This window comes from Akebia trifoliata, chromosome 3 (genome assembly GCF_017979445.1).
Source record: "Akebia trifoliata isolate Shusen 1 chromosome 3, ASM1797944v1, whole genome shotgun sequence".
Lineage (NCBI taxonomy): Eukaryota > Viridiplantae > Streptophyta > Magnoliopsida > Ranunculales > Lardizabalaceae > Akebia > Akebia trifoliata.
In genome coordinates this window covers 43,856,025-43,873,170 of record NC_141377.1, presented here as the reverse complement: position 1 = coordinate 43,873,170, position 17,146 = coordinate 43,856,025, and the positions used below count along the sequence as shown (strand labels likewise).

General features: G+C 34.8%; 1 protein-coding gene across 1 annotated transcript; it reads left to right on the top strand.

Moving 5' to 3' along the window:
* Window positions 1-2,551: 2,551 nt before the first annotated feature.
* On the top strand, window positions 2,552-16,547 carry LOC147407200 (GEM-like protein 1). The gene is made up of 4 exons (XM_086435639.1): window positions 2,552-3,040; window positions 3,188-3,289; window positions 10,655-10,926; window positions 15,922-16,547. Exons 1-4 carry the CDS (start codon window positions 2,674-2,676, stop codon window positions 16,108-16,110), a joined length of 930 nt encoding a protein of 309 aa, XP_086291765.1. The 5' UTR covers window positions 2,552-2,673; the 3' UTR covers window positions 16,111-16,547.
* Window positions 16,548-17,146: the final 599 nt, after the last annotated feature.

Here is a 17,146-nt window from a genome sequence, read left to right as displayed (position 1 = left end):
TCGTTTAGTGATGGCTTTCAAAGGTTAGCTATCTTTAGAAGTTGTATGTGTATCCATAAGAAAACATACCTAAGTAACCATCCTGCAAAACTACATAATACACATGAATTGAGCCTCTTGTTCTTCAGATTGAGACTTCTCCATTACTACTTTGATTAAAAATAGAAGAAAAAAGATTGGTTTCAATAGAAAGTATCATGTTTTCATCTAATTTCCTATTTTAAAATTTTTATAAATTTCAATTCAATTTTTGTTGGAGAATCTCAACACAGAGAGTTCAAAGAGAAGAAGATGTGAAAAAAAAATGAGAGGGAAAAGGGGTCTGGCAGGGAAAGGGCATAATAGAAAGATGTATGAAGAGAAACGAAGGAGAGATAAAGGAAATGAGAGAGAGAGAAAGAGAAAGGAAAAGAAAAAAAAATCATATTTGGTTCGAATTCGTTGGAGAGAATGAGTAAACAAAGAGGTGATATGAACCTAACCAATACACCAAAAAAAACTTAGGTGTTAGTGCTGCACAAAGTTAACACTATATCTTTGGGGTTTTAACATATTACCACCATGGACTGGTGTGACATTTGCGGTTGTCCACTCTATGGAGGCTTTCACTTTAGCAACCTTCTTTTGGGTTACTGGGAAGTCTTTCCCTCAAAGTTGCCTTTTCAATTAATAACCCAATGCTTACTTTGTGACATTTAAAAAAAAAAAAAAAATACTTTGATACCCTTCTTTTTGGGTCCCTAACTAGTCTTTTCCCCAAGTTTCATCCTGAAGTTTGAATTCGAGAAATAGTTTTGGTTAATATCAAATGATATGAACCTAACCAATACATATAAAAATCTAAGCTTTGGTGGTGCGGAAAGTTATGATCATATTCCTAAGGTTGTAAGAAAAGGAAAGTTGAGATTCCTTTTATAATGTTTTGCAAATATTTTTAGTCTATTTTCCATATGTTTTTAGGGGTTTTGTAACATTTTACGAATGAGTTTTACGAGTGAGTTCAACTTATAAAGTTCGTAAAAACACTTACAAAGGTATTTTTTGGAGAGCTACTATTGGCACCCCAATTTTTACTTATTACACCTCAATTTCTTTAAATTATTTATCACACCCCAATTAAAGATTAAAAAAAAAAAAAACACTATACTAACATTACAAAGATTTGGCTCAACTTATTAATCAACATTACAATACATCATAACACATTCAAATAATTTCAGTAGTTATTTACAATTAAGATTAGGCTCACACAAAATCCTAAACCTTAAAATAGAAATCTAACAAAAAGAAAAACGAAGAAGAAAGAGACACTATTTCCATTGGCACTACAACTTTTACTTATTCTTAATCATTCACTTATTATTATTTTTTAATTGAAGTGTAATAAGTAGAAGTTGGGGTGCCAATAGCCACCTTTAAAAAAATGATTAATAATAATTTAGAATGTTTTATGAACACCCCCAAGTGTAACATACAAAGAACAAAGATTTGTTGTTTCAAATTTTATATGCTAAATTGATGAGCCAATAGTTTGAAGCCATGTATATTGAATGATAAAAGTGATTAGTCAATAGAGAGAAAAGTTCGGAGCAGTTAAAGTATTTTATTTTAGTATTTTTTTAATACATATAACGTCATGCCATTAGTTCATCAGCTTAGAGCATCTCCAATGGTCTCTCAAATTAGGATGTCATTTCCAAATTTTGAAATAATTTCTCAAAAATGCACTCTAATGCACTTCTCAAATATAGCATATGTTAAAATCAATGTCAAATATGACATTAATTTCAACATATCTCATAATTTGCTAAAGTGACTTTTAAATTATAAAAAACATCTATTAAATTTTTTTTTTTTTTGATCAAATTTCCATCCAAACAAATGAAAAAATATTTTTTAGATTTTTATTTTATTTTATACCAAGTTATCATCCAAAGTATATTAATATCATATATTTTTTTAATGAAGTATTGAAGAAGTATATGTCAAATATGATTCTTTTGTACTTTATTATATAAAAAAAAATAGAATTACTTAAGAAATTGTAGCATTAGCTTTGGAGATGCTTCTAAAATTCTTATGAAAATAAAAACCTTATTTTTATGTGATTTTTGACATTATTCGTTACACCTAAAAGGTGACATTCAAAAGACGACCTAGCAGGTGACTAGACAGACTGAGACTTTTTCTACCTAAAACAACGTTTGACTGTTTGAGGGAGAGCATCCGAGGTACGGTCATAGGAAATGATTCTTATAGAGACTTTTTGTTGGAGAATAAAGAGTGAGACTTTTTAGCGTCAACCAACGTTTGAAATGGAGCAACCAACGTACGGTTAGAGATCACTACAAGTTTCTTAGAGATACGTTTCAACATAAGATCTCCAAGGTATTCTCTCATCTATGAGTCGCACATTTAATCCGATGGTTCAGACATCGTTTGAGGGCCAGCATTTTTCCTAATAAGATTCCTCGACTTCTCATCGCTGGGAAGCAACGCCAAGTCACAACTATTCTTCTTTTGAATTCTCCTCGTTGGACTGGCTTGGAGGCTCACAGTCAAACAAACAATGCCACAATAAAAAAATTAAAAAAAAAACAGTCTCACTTATAGAAAAAAACGAAAAAACAATAAATAAATCTGGTTTTGTCGAGATCAGAAAGCTTGAGGAAGATGGAAACCAGCGTCGATCGATCCAATGAGAAGAAATCTGAGGGACAGCTCTCACAGTCTTCGGATTATGCTCCGTACCCAAAACTCGATCCCATAGACCTAGGTTCTCCTCCTTCGAATCAAGAGAACTCTGGTGCCTCTGTGATGGGATCCCAATCTCAATCTCAATCGCAATCGCAATCGCAGTCTGAATCTGGCACTTCGCAGGTTAAATCGGCTTCTGCACCACAGAAATCTGTGAGTTGGAGCTCCGAATTGACGAGGGAAGGTCCCCCAATCGAAAATTCCGCCACTACGATGCCTATTGAATCTAACCCTTACGTCTCTGCTGCTTCTCCCCCGTCTTCTGCTTCCGCCACTATCAAGAGTGAGTTTTTCTTTAATCAAATCGATTCAATTAGGATTTTTTTATTTTATTTTTGGTTGTAAGTGTTTGGGTTGATTGAATGATGAATTGGATGAAGAAGTGAAGATAATATTCGGAAGTGATTTTGAAATTTCATGTTTTGATCAGATACAATGTATACCATGCGGGATGTGCTTGGGAGATGGGGAAAGAAGGTGGGAGAGAAGACGAAGAAGGCTGAAGATCTGGCTGGAAATGTTTGGCAACATTGTAAGTTCCTCGATTTTTATTTTTATTTTTGATGAATAAATTTTATGGTGCTATTGTTATTTGATTGATGTAAGCATTCTATGTTCATAGTTGTGTTTTATTTTGAGCGGATTGCGAATTTCCTCAAGCTAGTTTGACGTTTGAAAATTTCGGACAGTTTTTCCTATATTTGATACACTTCATTAATAATGATGTTGATTTAGAATTACTGCCAAGCAAGAAGCGCTATATATAATTTTGTAGAATACAAGATCTAGTTGATATTATAATCACTAAGGGATTAATTGTTTCTATTAATCAAATCCGAGAGATATGGAAGCTGTATTACATGGTTTCTTTTTATTGTGATTTTTGCCATCAATCTTCATGTAAACATGTGTTTCTTGAGGTCAAATGATGCTTGTGAGAACGAAGAATGTTAGTTGTCCTAAGAGTCCAAGTAAGTAGGTTTATTAAAATGAATCACTTATTTCCTTATAGTAGGTATTGAGGTAAAAGTCTAAGCAGATTTATTCCCTGATATTTACCCTGACAATTATGATTTAATTGCGCACATCCAAACAATATCTAAAATAAAATACAAAAAGAGACACCAAAATTTTGGAGGGGGTTCATTTGCTCAAATTGTCGGCTATTTACCTGAGCTCTTGCAGTAATTCACTAGATCTTGATTTTTAATTACCAATAATGTGTACCATTTCTCCAATATCATCTCCCTTGCTCAAGAAGCCCTTCCCTATTTATAATACAAAAGAGTAGGTAGAACATCAAATCAATTTGAGGTAATAAATTTTGTAAGTGAGTAATTATCAAAAAATAAATAAATATTGTAAGTGAGTGGTCAAATAGGAGATTGCATGCTTAGGGAAATGAGTGCCTCGATCGACTTAAATCATGCCTCTCACCTCGGTTGGTCGACTATCATTTTGATAGTCATATCACACATATATTATAAATCACTATTCACTCAGGATACCCCCCCCCCCCTGCTCTTGTTAAGAGACTTGGGATTGGGTAGTTTTCGATCTTGGATTGTGAGGACTTGGGACCAGATAATCCTTTTACGAGCTCTGGGCTCCCATAATACGAATCTTGATGATGATTTAAGTTGGCATGGATATTTTTAGATGTTATGGTCGGGTTGAGATTCCTCACTCTTGGATTTGACACATATATTGAGGTCCCACGTGTCTGCTCTAGATTAAGCGTTATTTTATTGCACCCACAATAGGTCATAGAGAAGTGATGCTCTATTGATTCTAAATGATCATATATCAAGGAGTTCATAAGTAGCTGATGCTGGTGGAAAGTAGGTTACAATATAGCTGATACTGGTTATATCATGTTATAAATGATGCATCATGTTGTAGCAGATCTTGTGCAAGGTATGGCAGCTGGTTGTATGTATATTCTATTTGGAAATGCAACATGTTATGTAATAAGTACCTGGTAGCTTGTTTGTCATACTACTGGTAGAAACTACACACAAGTGTGGTGGTGTGGGTATAGGCAACTCTTGAGAAGATGAAAATATCACAAGCGTTGTTTTTTGAGCCTGTTTACCCATTTTTATTGCTACTGTGGCTTTTGTTTGCTTAGTGTGGGGATATCAACACCAATTGGGATGTACCAGGCCTGAGAAATAGTCAACTTAGTTTTGTTGTACTAGAGCATGTTCGTCTTTTGAGCTTTTCTTTAGAAAGGAAGCTAAAGGAGCTGTTGGAATGGTGTATCTTAACATCAAAGAGAAATACAATAATTGAGAAATCAAATGGCCAACTAATTGAGGAATTTTCGGATTGGAAAGATCCAAAATTTTTTGGGATTCAAACAAAAGGTAGTTGGAGCCTTCCATTGAAAATGAAAAGGCCATGATAATGAAGGGACCTTCAAATAAGATGAGAATCCTTTTGACAAGCATGCTCGGAAAGAAGTACTGGTTCATTTGGGATTATCTTATAAGTAAGAATTACTCAAGATTGGGAAGGTAACTCCATCACTTGAAGATGGAGATGGCTCATTTTTATGGGCACCCCTTCATTCCAAAGTTTTCTAGATTGATTTGATATAATCAAGGGCTTCTTTGAGTGGAATATGATTCTAGAACACTATAAAAGTAGCGAACTGTTTAGCAGCAAAGGTTAGGAAGGAATCATACGAGGAGTGTGGCTCTGGGTTGAAGTAGATGGTGGAAGTAAGTGCTCTTTTTATTAGATTGTCTTGGTCGGAAAGGCTATATTGGACTGCCACTCCACATTGTCCACTGATCATACCACCTCCCGTACTAGCTTTATGGTGTATAAAGCTATTTCTAGTTCACCCTTGTGTTAGGACACTCGTACAACACGTGTGATGGCTTTCCACATGCCTATTTCATTAAGGATTTGTTTTTGATTTTGGGAATGAAGTGAGGATGATCCAATGTATATCAATGAAGTAGAAGTGGAAGTTGACAATATAGATCTTGAACTATATCAGCTTTATGAGGAGAGTCTCTTGTGTTGAGATGTGTCCCGACTTCTTTTCATAATGAAGTAGATGGAGATTGGCAATTAAGAATATTTCCAGATGCAAATCACAATGTTGAAATGGTATATATGATTATTGATAATGGGTGTTCTGAAAATATCATATATTAAGACTTGGTGGATGAGCTGAAATTATAGGTTTAGAAACACACACATCCGAACAATTGCATGGTTCAAATAAGGTGGGAACGACCTTATTAACAAAGCCTATAGATAAAATTTTGATATGTGGTTTTTATTGGTGGTATTTCACATCCTATTGGGTGAACCATGGATCTATGATCATGGCCTGGGCCACAAAATGAAGAATACATGTGGCCAATGCCATTTGGAAAAGTAGATAATGAAAAAATGACTGAAAGTCTGGCAAGCCTTCTCATATGATAAAATGAGTTTGACAACTTTACAGCCATGGCTGGGGCATCTTCCAAAACTTCTGCAATGCTTAACATATGAGAGAAACCATGGTCCACTCCTTCAGCTAACTCCCTACCATGGTGAAGGACATACAAATCTCAATGGCCACTATTTTATTTAATTATTTATTTTTCTTTAGTTTACTGGATGACATCAGCTGGATCCTTTTCTCCTAGAAAGGTCTGTCTAAGCTGTCTCTAATTCTGAAAGACCTTGAAAAGGAGTACTTACTTCTACCTTGGTTGAATCTATAACTCCTATTTTCCCTGAATCAACTTTGAGAACAACCCAACTTCATTTCTAATCCCATTTAGTGGCAAGCTTTGTGAACAACCCCTTCTTCATTTCTAAGCTCCTCCTATAATGGTAGGACCTGTATTACCCATAGAACTTTTATAGAAGTCTGATTTGATATGAACCAAATAAGCTTTGAGAACAACCTCAATTTGATCCCCTTGTTGAGAGTGTTCGAGATAACTTTTTTTTTTGTGGACCGGTAAGCCTGTTATTAATGAGTTCAGTAACTCGGTGCTGGAGGGATTTGTAGCCAGGTCTCTAGTATCATCACCCAAAGACTTTACCAACTAAGCTAGTTGGCACCTGCATGTTTGAGATAACTTGATTCCTACTTGAGTAGAAGTGTGTATTTAGACCATAATTTTGGACAAGATTTTGATGGTGTACCAACTTATCGACCAAAAGATGCTGTCCCAAATAAATGCATCATGAATAATTAATATAATGAATAAGAGAGTGTTAGCTACCTACTCATCCATTTTTCACCTGCTAGGGAGGTATCCTCGGGCCTTTCTAGGTGAATTGGGAAGGTTTTCTATTCGTGGTCCAGCATTTGATTTGGCTACGAAGGCACTATTCTATGAATGATGCCTCCTTGTGATGGAATAGAAGAATTTTTGAAGATTGTACTGTAAACTTTCAGAGTTTTTTTATTGATCTGCTTGTAGGGAATGTGTTTCCCTCATTTCTTTTGCACATTTTTCAAAATATTTCTTCAATGCATCTTTATTACGTATCAAATGGAAAAGGACATTATTCTCCAATCTTGGGGGACTTGACAAACTTAGGTGAGTGCTTAGGGTATTAATTTTTTTAATATTCTTATGATTCTGTTTGGAATCCTCGTTATTGATAAATTGTTAGTTTGTGAAATATGTTGATTAATTGTCTTATCTATTCTAATAATGAGCATAATTAGCTTATGCTCTTTACACAGGTTTTTTCCAAAATTTTCCGTCTACTTATGTCGTATATGACAACACAAGTATTTTTATCATTTTATGGACATAACATATTGTTGAATAGTATATGACTATTACATGTTAGATAATCACCTTAGTCGAAGCCACCCAACCATTTGGCTCGACTTATATGCTTATTACGTAATTACATTCTTTGTTGGGAGATTTGGAAAGAGAGAAACCTTAGGACCTTTGAGGGAAAGGAGATTTCCTTGAAAAGAATTTTGTTCTCAATCTTAGGGTCTATTTTTCTTTGGAGCAAGGTATTCTAGGAATCTATCTTTGAAGATTTTGTAACAAAGTGGGTTTGGGTGTGTAGCATTGAGGTGTAATTTTGGGGTTTCTTTCTTTTTTCCTTCGTTTCTTGTTTTTTTGTACCTTTTCATGGTCACCTTGACGTGTTTCGTTTCAATACAGATCTTTGACTTATCAAAAAAAAAAAAAAATCTTGGCTACAACCACCGACATTTGCTTAGGTGTCAATTCAATTAACTACCAAATAAATTATATTGGCTTGGCGGTTAGAAAAACTCGTCTAAATATCATCTACCCATGCTCCCTAATGTTGCCTTGCCTCTAATATTTTTGATTCCATGCTCTTACACCCACTCCATTCTTAGCTTCTAAGGTCCAATGTCATATAGATTAAGAACTGTAGTAATTGTAGATTTGTATTGACTAACATAGACTGATCAACATAACTGCAATGGAAGTGGACTGAGGAGATTTTTAACCACAACAGTTAAGCCATGCCCGCGATGCCTCCTACTTCATTCATGGTTTAAAGTATTATGCTGTCCTGCACAACACATTATGTTCCAGTAGCTTATTAGTACTATTTATAGGGGTTTGTATTGTCTTATGTTGGAAAATTAATTTACTTAATCAAATATTTTTTAGTTAGTAAATTTGTTATTATAAGTAGTATTATTTCATTAAAATTTTAGCTAGTCAAAACATTAAATATGGTTAATGTGAAGAGATTCTGGTGTAATGAATCTATCTAAAAATACATATTGTGATTTTCGGTTGTATCATACCTTCTGCAATTTGTTTTGTTTATCAACTTATTGATATGCTGATTGAGACTGTGATTTTAAACCCATGACTGTTTAAGTTGCCTTTGAAGCTCTGTAGACTATATTAGGATGAAATGAAATTCATTCATGTCATGGCTGCTTTGCAAAGTTCTTTTTGAAATTGGCCTGGTAACGAGACAAATTTAACATCAAGTTGTTATATCTACCAGCCCTTAAGTTGTGGCCAGAGATAACACTGTGCCATTGCTACCTTGATCATAGAACTGATGATTTTCATATTTCTTTTTGATCATTAGGGCTGACGATCAAAATATATATTTGATCTATAACGTAGGGTGTCCTACATCCTTTTGGTATGTGGACTAATCCCTACGGTTGCATTTGAAAGTTTCCCAATTTGTTACAGGGTAAATCGGAGGCCATCCAGAAATACTAAATATGTTATAGACTATATACCATTTGACAGTTATTTTTATTTTATGCATTTGGAAGTACCTGCTGTGATCTTGTTGGGATGTAAGTGGTAAAAGTTAAGGCTTTTGCTGTAAGATTCCTGTGTTTGATTAAGAATTGAGATAACATAAAGTAATTAGTTGTGTCAAGAGACGAGTGTATACTAAAAAATCCTTGCATGTTGAGTATACACTCCTTGTTTGTTCATCTCATTCATTTGGGAGGCACTTGTTGGAATGTGAATTAGTGTATCCAAAAGTGTTAGGTGATAAAATTAAAGAAAAATAATGTTTCAAAACAATTGCTTTTATGTTTATTGATTTGGTAAATTCTTAAAGTGCTAGATTTCATATTAAAACAGAGAAGCAAACAAAAAGGCACTAAGGGTATGTTAGATTGCACATGGAAAATACGGTGGAAAATCAATTTCCATGGAAAATGACATTTTTCATGTATTTGATTGCATTTTTCCATGGAAATTGATTTTCCACCCCAATAAAAAAGTCCACTAAAACATGGTTTTCCATCTCAAATTTTCCATCCCCAAAATATCATATTCTTCTTCCCTACCACCACATAGCCACCATCACACTAACCTCGCCATCGCCGTCATCACCATCTCTAGCCACCTTCTCTCTCTCTCTCTCTTCGTTTTCTTCTTCTCCTTCTCCTTCCCTCACTTCTGCTGCCACCACCACGTTCTCCCCTCTTCTTCTTCAACATCTTCTTCCTCAATTACCTCCGCCGCCACCACCACTACTTTCTTTCCCCTCCCTCTTATCATTTCCCAAGCCTTTTCTTCTCTGTCCCAAGCCTTTCCCTCTTTTCTCATCTTCTTTCTTTTCCTCCTCCTCTTCTTCTTCTTCTTCTTCTTCATCTTCCTCAAATATTTTTCCCATGATTTTATCCAAGTAAAATAAAACAATGAAATTTGATTTTCCAACCCTACCTATTTTCCACCATTATCTTTCCATGGATTTCAAATTCCATGGAAAGTCACTTTCCATGCAATCAAACATGCCCTAAAAGTTTAAATCTGTGTCTATGGTCATCATATGCAATACCTCTGCTGAAATCTTTCTCTATTTTTTCCTCAATAAGGTTATACTTGTAAATAAATAAATAAAAGAGTAAGAAACAATGGATATCACCATACCACGCAACAACAACACAACACACATAACATTATGTATTACTTTTGGATTTTTCTAGTGTGTTAAACACACATAACATTGATCTAATATTTATAGCCTTGGTGAATGCTAAACAATTGTTGCTTTAGTGCCTAGGTATGCCTGAGCAACCATTTTTATACTAGCGCCTGCCCTGTTTTAGAATTAGGACTCCTAGCTACATGAAACATGCTTGGAAGAAATGGTTATGCAAAGCTTTGTATGCACTGATGGGAATAGTACAAAGTAATTCTTCTGCTGTGAATAGTACTCCTATTGTCGTGCACTTTTTCTGAGAACTCTGATCTCTAGACTGCAGTTCTACTTTTTGGTACAATTTATTTCAGAGTACGTATGTTTTCTAGATAAACTAGTTGTTATTTGTACCTTTGACTTACTGATTTTCTGCTGTCTAATCTAACAATTTTTCACTTCAAGTTTACCTATAAATCATAAGTGATTGTAGTGAGTGACCGACCACCTTTTGTTAAATCAGTGAAAACAGGACCTAGTGTTGCTGATGCTGCAATTGGAAGAATTGCTCAGGGAACAAAAGTTATAGCAGAAGGTGGTTATGAGAAGATCTTCCGACAAACTTTTGAGACCGTTCCTGAGGAGCAACTTCAAAGGTCGTATGCTTGCTATCTGTCTACATCTGCTGGTCCAGTTATGGGAATTTTATATCTGTCCACAGAAAAGCTTGCATTTTGTAGTGACAATCCTCTTCCATACAAAGTTGGAGACAAAACTGAATGGAGCTATTACAAGGTATTTTGGTATAGGTTTTACTTGCTTAGTAGGATGATAAACAGGAGTCCTTTTTCACTAGTGAGTTTATGTCACCAATAAGATTTTTTTTTCTGAAATTTTATTTTGATCAATAGCTCACTAGAACTTGATTTGTTCAGATTTTGGTTCACTATATAGTTGGTAAGAGGTTTGTATTGTCATGATATTGTTTAATTCTATCTTCTATGGATTATCTCATCATTCATGATTTGCCATGATTAGGGTTTTAAACAGATCTACATTATATAATACTCCTTGTCATGGAAAATATATTTTTGCATGAGACTATTGTGCCCACATTGTGTCAAGGGCAGATTTTTGTTGAGGAATGATCGCCCTCACAAATATCGGCCTATTCTCAAACTTCGAAAGCTGTGAAATATGATCTCAAAATTAACAAGATGGACTGTCCAGAATGTTTCAACTTGTTATACATTTTGATAAGCACCTATAAATAATACATTTTTGATAGGATTAGAAGTTTCAGAACTGATTTTGATTGTGGATGATCTCCATGATGAGATCATCTAACAGGTATCAGCACTCAACTCATCACCATGTGGGCATGTGGCCCTCACAGAGTGAATTAAAAAACCTGTATAAGACAACCTCATGTAACATGTCTTACCTCTGAATACGTGAATCCATTTTTCGGCAGTCGATGTCTTTTTCTTAAGCAGAAAAACTTGGGATTCTTATATTGCTCTTGAATCATCAGGTTGTAGGTTTAGTTGTGGAATATACTTTAATATGTCTAAATCCACCAAATAACATATTTTCTTGGCTACTTTAGATACAGCTGGCAATTCCCAACTAGTGTAGTGGTAGTTCCGCCACGAACTTCAAAGCCAATATTGTTTTATGCTGACCATTTTCACTTTGATTCTATGTTAATCTGATCCTTTATTTATGATCAATGCATATCTATTTTAAAATTGCATCTCTATTTGTTGTTTCAAGTTTTCAATTTGAAAGGCAGCAGTGGGATGCCAAAAAAATATGAAATTGATAAAAGTACCCTTTTTGGAACTATCTATTTTTGGAGCACATTTGGGTGTTCCAGTGTTTCATGTAAAACTGGAAGCACATGTTTTTCCTCTGTATTTAGGAAATATTTTAATTTTGGGCTGGTTTGTCACCAATGGGATTTTTCCTCGTCAAATGTCTGTAAGATCCCATTTAATCAAGTTAGTTATTAGAAAGATAAATGTTCCTGTAATCCATGTTAATATAATTGATGCCTTATCCCTAAATTTTGGCAACGTAAATCTTATTTCACCACTCAACTCTATCTAGGTTATACATTTTGTTCAGGCATGGATTTCAGGTCTTTTCTTACTAGTCTAATCCACTCACTTTGTATCCCTCTTCTTGACCTTTTAGACCATTTTTTATGTAACCAACCAACTACTCCAAAAGACCGATCTGTTGGAGAGGGGAAGAACTATGAATATAAGAAGGTCACGGGACTTAATTGGGGTATGACTCACCCGTGAGTGGAGGAAAATATACACTCTTAAGTGTGGAAAGAATCGAAAGCATGACCTATACGAACCTAGCGCTTTGATACCATGTTAACCAACCAACTACTCCAAAAGACCGATCTGTTAGAGAGGGGAAGAACTATGAATATAAGATAGTCATGGGACTTGACTGGGGTATGACTCACCCGAGAGTGGAGGAAAATATACACTCAACATTTTAAGACAAAATTTTCTCAATCTACTTTCCTTAATTTTATCTCCTATTGGTCCCATGCATGTACACATCTTGCCTTTCCTTAGTATTAGCACTCACCCATATCAACATTCTTGTCTTTGTTGCAAAACTCCTTCTATGAAGTTGGTTTTTCTTAACTACCCAACATTCAACTTCAGAGGCATAATTGGTCTTATTTTTGTTTGTAAAATTTCCCTTCATCAATGGTATTCGTATCGTGGTATATGCTTAAACCATCCAAGTTACCTTATTTATCCTTTATTTGGGTTATTCTTAGAGTTGCTCGAATGTACTCATTTCTGATTGGCTGTCCTAGTTTAACTGTTTTATCCTCAACATCCTCATCCTTGCGATGATCATTTTACGAACATGTTTTTGATTTTCCACATTCAATTCTATATAATTGGGCTCATCTTGTTTGTTAAATATTCCTTTTATTTTGATCAATACTCATTGCTCAAATAATATGCTAGAAGTGCGTCTCCACTATATCTATTCAAAACTAATTATATGGGTCACATTCTCCCCTAAGATTTGAGGAGTTAAAATCCATCCATAATTAGTGCTAAAATATCTGGTCTTCAAGTCAATCCTTGGTGCAAACCCAATAATTGAGATTCCCCGTGTCTCCTTTCCAACTGCTTTCAGTCTAGTTTATGTGCCAGCATACGTGTCCCTTGACATTGCTAATATACTCTCCCAGGCTCATTTTTTCTCCAACTTTTGTATTTTTCTATCTAAATAAGGACCATATGTAGATTTGGTCCTCTTTTTTCTAATATTTTCTATTTCTTGACTTAATACGAGGCTAGCTTTGAGGGTTTACCTTTCTTACATAAAGCCAAGTTGGCTATCTAATACCAGGGCTTATTGTCTCAACTTTTTACCATCACGATCATAATTTCAGTGTGACTCTAAATTATTTCTCGATAATTAGTGTAATTTCACACATTGGCCTTTTCTTATAAATAATTACCCTAATGTCTCCTCAATTCATATGTTATATTCTTTGTCTCCAAAGACTTGTTGAACAACTTCATTAACTAACACTATTCAATTTCTCAGATGAATTTCTAAGCTTCTATTAGTACCATCCATCACGGTTTAGAAACAATTCAAAACATTCCCTTTAAATAATTAAATTTTAGTTTTTATTCGTAAAGAAATATAAAAATTTTATGTTTAGATTGGAAATTAGAATTAAAAATCTCACTTTTTTCACCTTGATACACATAGAAATGCTTTGAAACATTCCATAACAAACATGGGCAACTCAAAACATTGCATTTGATGCATTAGATACTTTTGTAAATCTTTTTTATTTTATTGAATGAATGTTAGAAGTTACGTAATTAGTTTAATTGGTTAATTGAGTATGGAAACATTGCATTTGACATGTCTTGAGAAACATTCCAAAAGCTTCTGAAACAGACATTTGAAATTTCGCAATGTTTTGTTCTGGTATACAAAAAAAAAGAATGCTTCATCCAAAACATTCCATGAGGGAACAAAACTTTGAACCATGCCATCTATATACCTAAAGCCTTTCAATCTAAATGCTCTCTAGACCTTTGTTCACTTCTATCACTTTAATCCCTGAATACCACCTGGCCTCTATAGGATTTGTGTATCCTCTCTTCTTGTTTGTTTCCACTTTTTTTTGAGTGACTTTTCATTCTAGATTTAACTAGAACTTATATAATACTGAAGACCATTTCATCCAAAATCATCATAGTTCTTGTTGTTAATAGATTATATGTAGTAGAGATGAGGATGCTAAGATGGATGATTGGAAAGACTAATGAAGATAAAATCGTACATGAACACATTTGGGGAAACATAGGAGTAGCTCCAGTAGGCAATAACTTGAGAGAAAGTTGATTTAGATGGATTAACCATGCTTAACCAAGGCTGACTATCGTCCCAGTCAGACAGAGTGACTTTTTGTCCCTTTTTCCTTCAGTTAGAGCCGGAATGGTATTTCATAGTGAAAGAAAAAAAAATTGGGAGATAAAATCTCGAGTACATTACTGCAGGCCAAAATTGGATATTTAAGAGAAAGCCAGACAAAAGAAGCCTGTACAGCCTTTTGAACTGGCCTTCGGAATATAGCAAAAGGCAGTTGTGCACTATTAGCAAACTAACATGGATTGAGTTAGAAGAACTGGAAAGCTTGGCTTGTAAGCGAGGGCGGATTTACAGTGGGAGCACTTGCCCCCACAAGAATTTTTAAAACACAAGTTTAATATGGCTATTGCGATGGATAACAAAATCCGCCACTATTTTAAGTGTCTTATTTGTCCCCATAGAAAAATTTTAAATTTTCAAGTGTCTTAATTGCCACCCCACGTAGACAAAACCCTGGCTCCGCCCCTGCTTGTAAGTCACCACCTCATTGGTAGCCTACCTAATGGTTCATCAAGTACTTTGTGAAAGTTCTAAAAGAGTGAGAGGATATTCTTATTTTCCTTGTTGGGTCATTTTGTTGAGTTGGAATCTCAAAAACCAGTAGTTTGTTTCTTTTACTAGCACAGTGAATTCTCCTTGGGATCAAATGTGATTAACGTAAGCTTGCGGTTAATTCCATCTTTGATGAAAGCGTGACCTTTCTGTTTTCAGTTTTGAGGAACTTTCCAGACATTGGTACAGGTAGGCACAATTATTTTTAGCAGATGCTGTGGATAGATTAGGTTGTCCTGTATGGAAACGGATGCGCCTGCCTAATGTGTTAAATACCTTATATTTGGTTTGAAGCGTTGAACCTTATCCATTACATGTTTGGCATTGTATGATTACCTTCAATGATGAAAATATCATACTCAGCATTTGAATTATGAAATATCTCATATGTCAGGTTACCATCTAAAATCTACTTGCATTCGCGTTTGGATACTGTTCTCATGTTGATACCAAGTTGAGCCTCCTGCTATTCCTTTGTTGAGGAATACATGTAATTAGAACTAGTTCTGAAGTTGTCCCTTATGAAGAGCTAATATAATTTTTCGATGCATCTATTTTAAGTAATTCATCATTTTTTTAAATACTATTAAACTTTAAGGGCCTTTCTATAGCAGATAAACATCTTGGTTTGATCTTTCTGTATTTAACGGGTGTGCTTCACTAGTTCAGATTATGTTAAATATGTTATTTTGTTTCCCCCTTCATTTGAAGTATTTGGTTTCTTCTTCACAGTGCTCTCAATAAGTACTGACGTTATTTTGCCTGATTATATTCTCCCCCGAATTATATAAATAGGTGGTTATCCCATTACATCAACTTAAAGCAGTTACTCCTTCGAAAAGCAAAGCCAACACTGCTGAAAAATACATCCAGGTGGCCTCTGTTGACAACCACGAATTTTGGTTCATGGGTTTTGTAAATTATGACAGTGCTGTGAAATATCTTCAGGAAGCTTTACATGCTCACAACTTGCAATCCACGTGACAGTTGTGGATTTCTTTGGACCAAAAAATTTCCACCTTTTTCGAAAGGTGTATATGCCAAGAAGTTGATGTTGATCATATACTTTGTGTTGAACTTGGAATATCTGAAAAGAACTGTTGTGTGCCTTCCTAATTGGTGGAATTTATGTCCGATGTTCCTGTGTCAATGATGCTTAGTGATTGTAGAGTTTCCTTTTGTTATATAGCTGGGAGAATTGAAGTAGTTGGTCTGGCATCTTTGTTATTTTTTTTATATACATGTTTGTAATCCACACATTACTCAGTACTCCCTAGCAATTGTTGAAGCTCTTGAGCTTACAATTTTACCTGGGCAGAGTACCTTTCCTCCAAATCCAAATGTTTAATAATCCAGCCGTTTGTATGTGTGGTTTCTTGAGGTCGCTTTGACAGTATTTATAGAATTTTATCATTCTCTCTTTCCTGTTGGGTAATTAGAATCAACCATTATCTCCAATTTAGTTAACTGGGTACTTGTTCAGTGGGTACAGAATGGTAATTATGTATGTGGTCTAGTTTTCATGCCTAAGGGCCTTCTAAAAAATCAAGCTTACTTACTCTTGCTAGTCATCCCCATATTGTACTGAGCCTCATCTTGTACAAAACAAATAGAGAAAATGTAATATATCAAACTATAAGCAAGGAATGAGTGAAAATATAACTGAACTATGCAGTATGGTGGAGGAGCCATGGATGTCTTTTTCAGTAAGATATGGTAACTGGTAGTGTTTGGTCATTCAATAAGATTGCCATTTTAAATTGTCAAAAAAAAGAAGGATTTTTAACTAGATTATAGTAACTGGTATTTGAGCAGGTAAATCAAAAGGAACAAAAATAAAATGGCAAAACTGATGATTTGAGTTTATGTAGCACAATGTATGTACATAGTACTTAGTTTTTCTTTCTAGTCACTGAGATACAAACTTTAGTTCTCAAGAGTAGATTTGACGCAGTCACTCTGAACCGAGATCTAATTAACAAACTTCTCAAGGATGGCCTGTTTTTAGTCTTGTAACCAC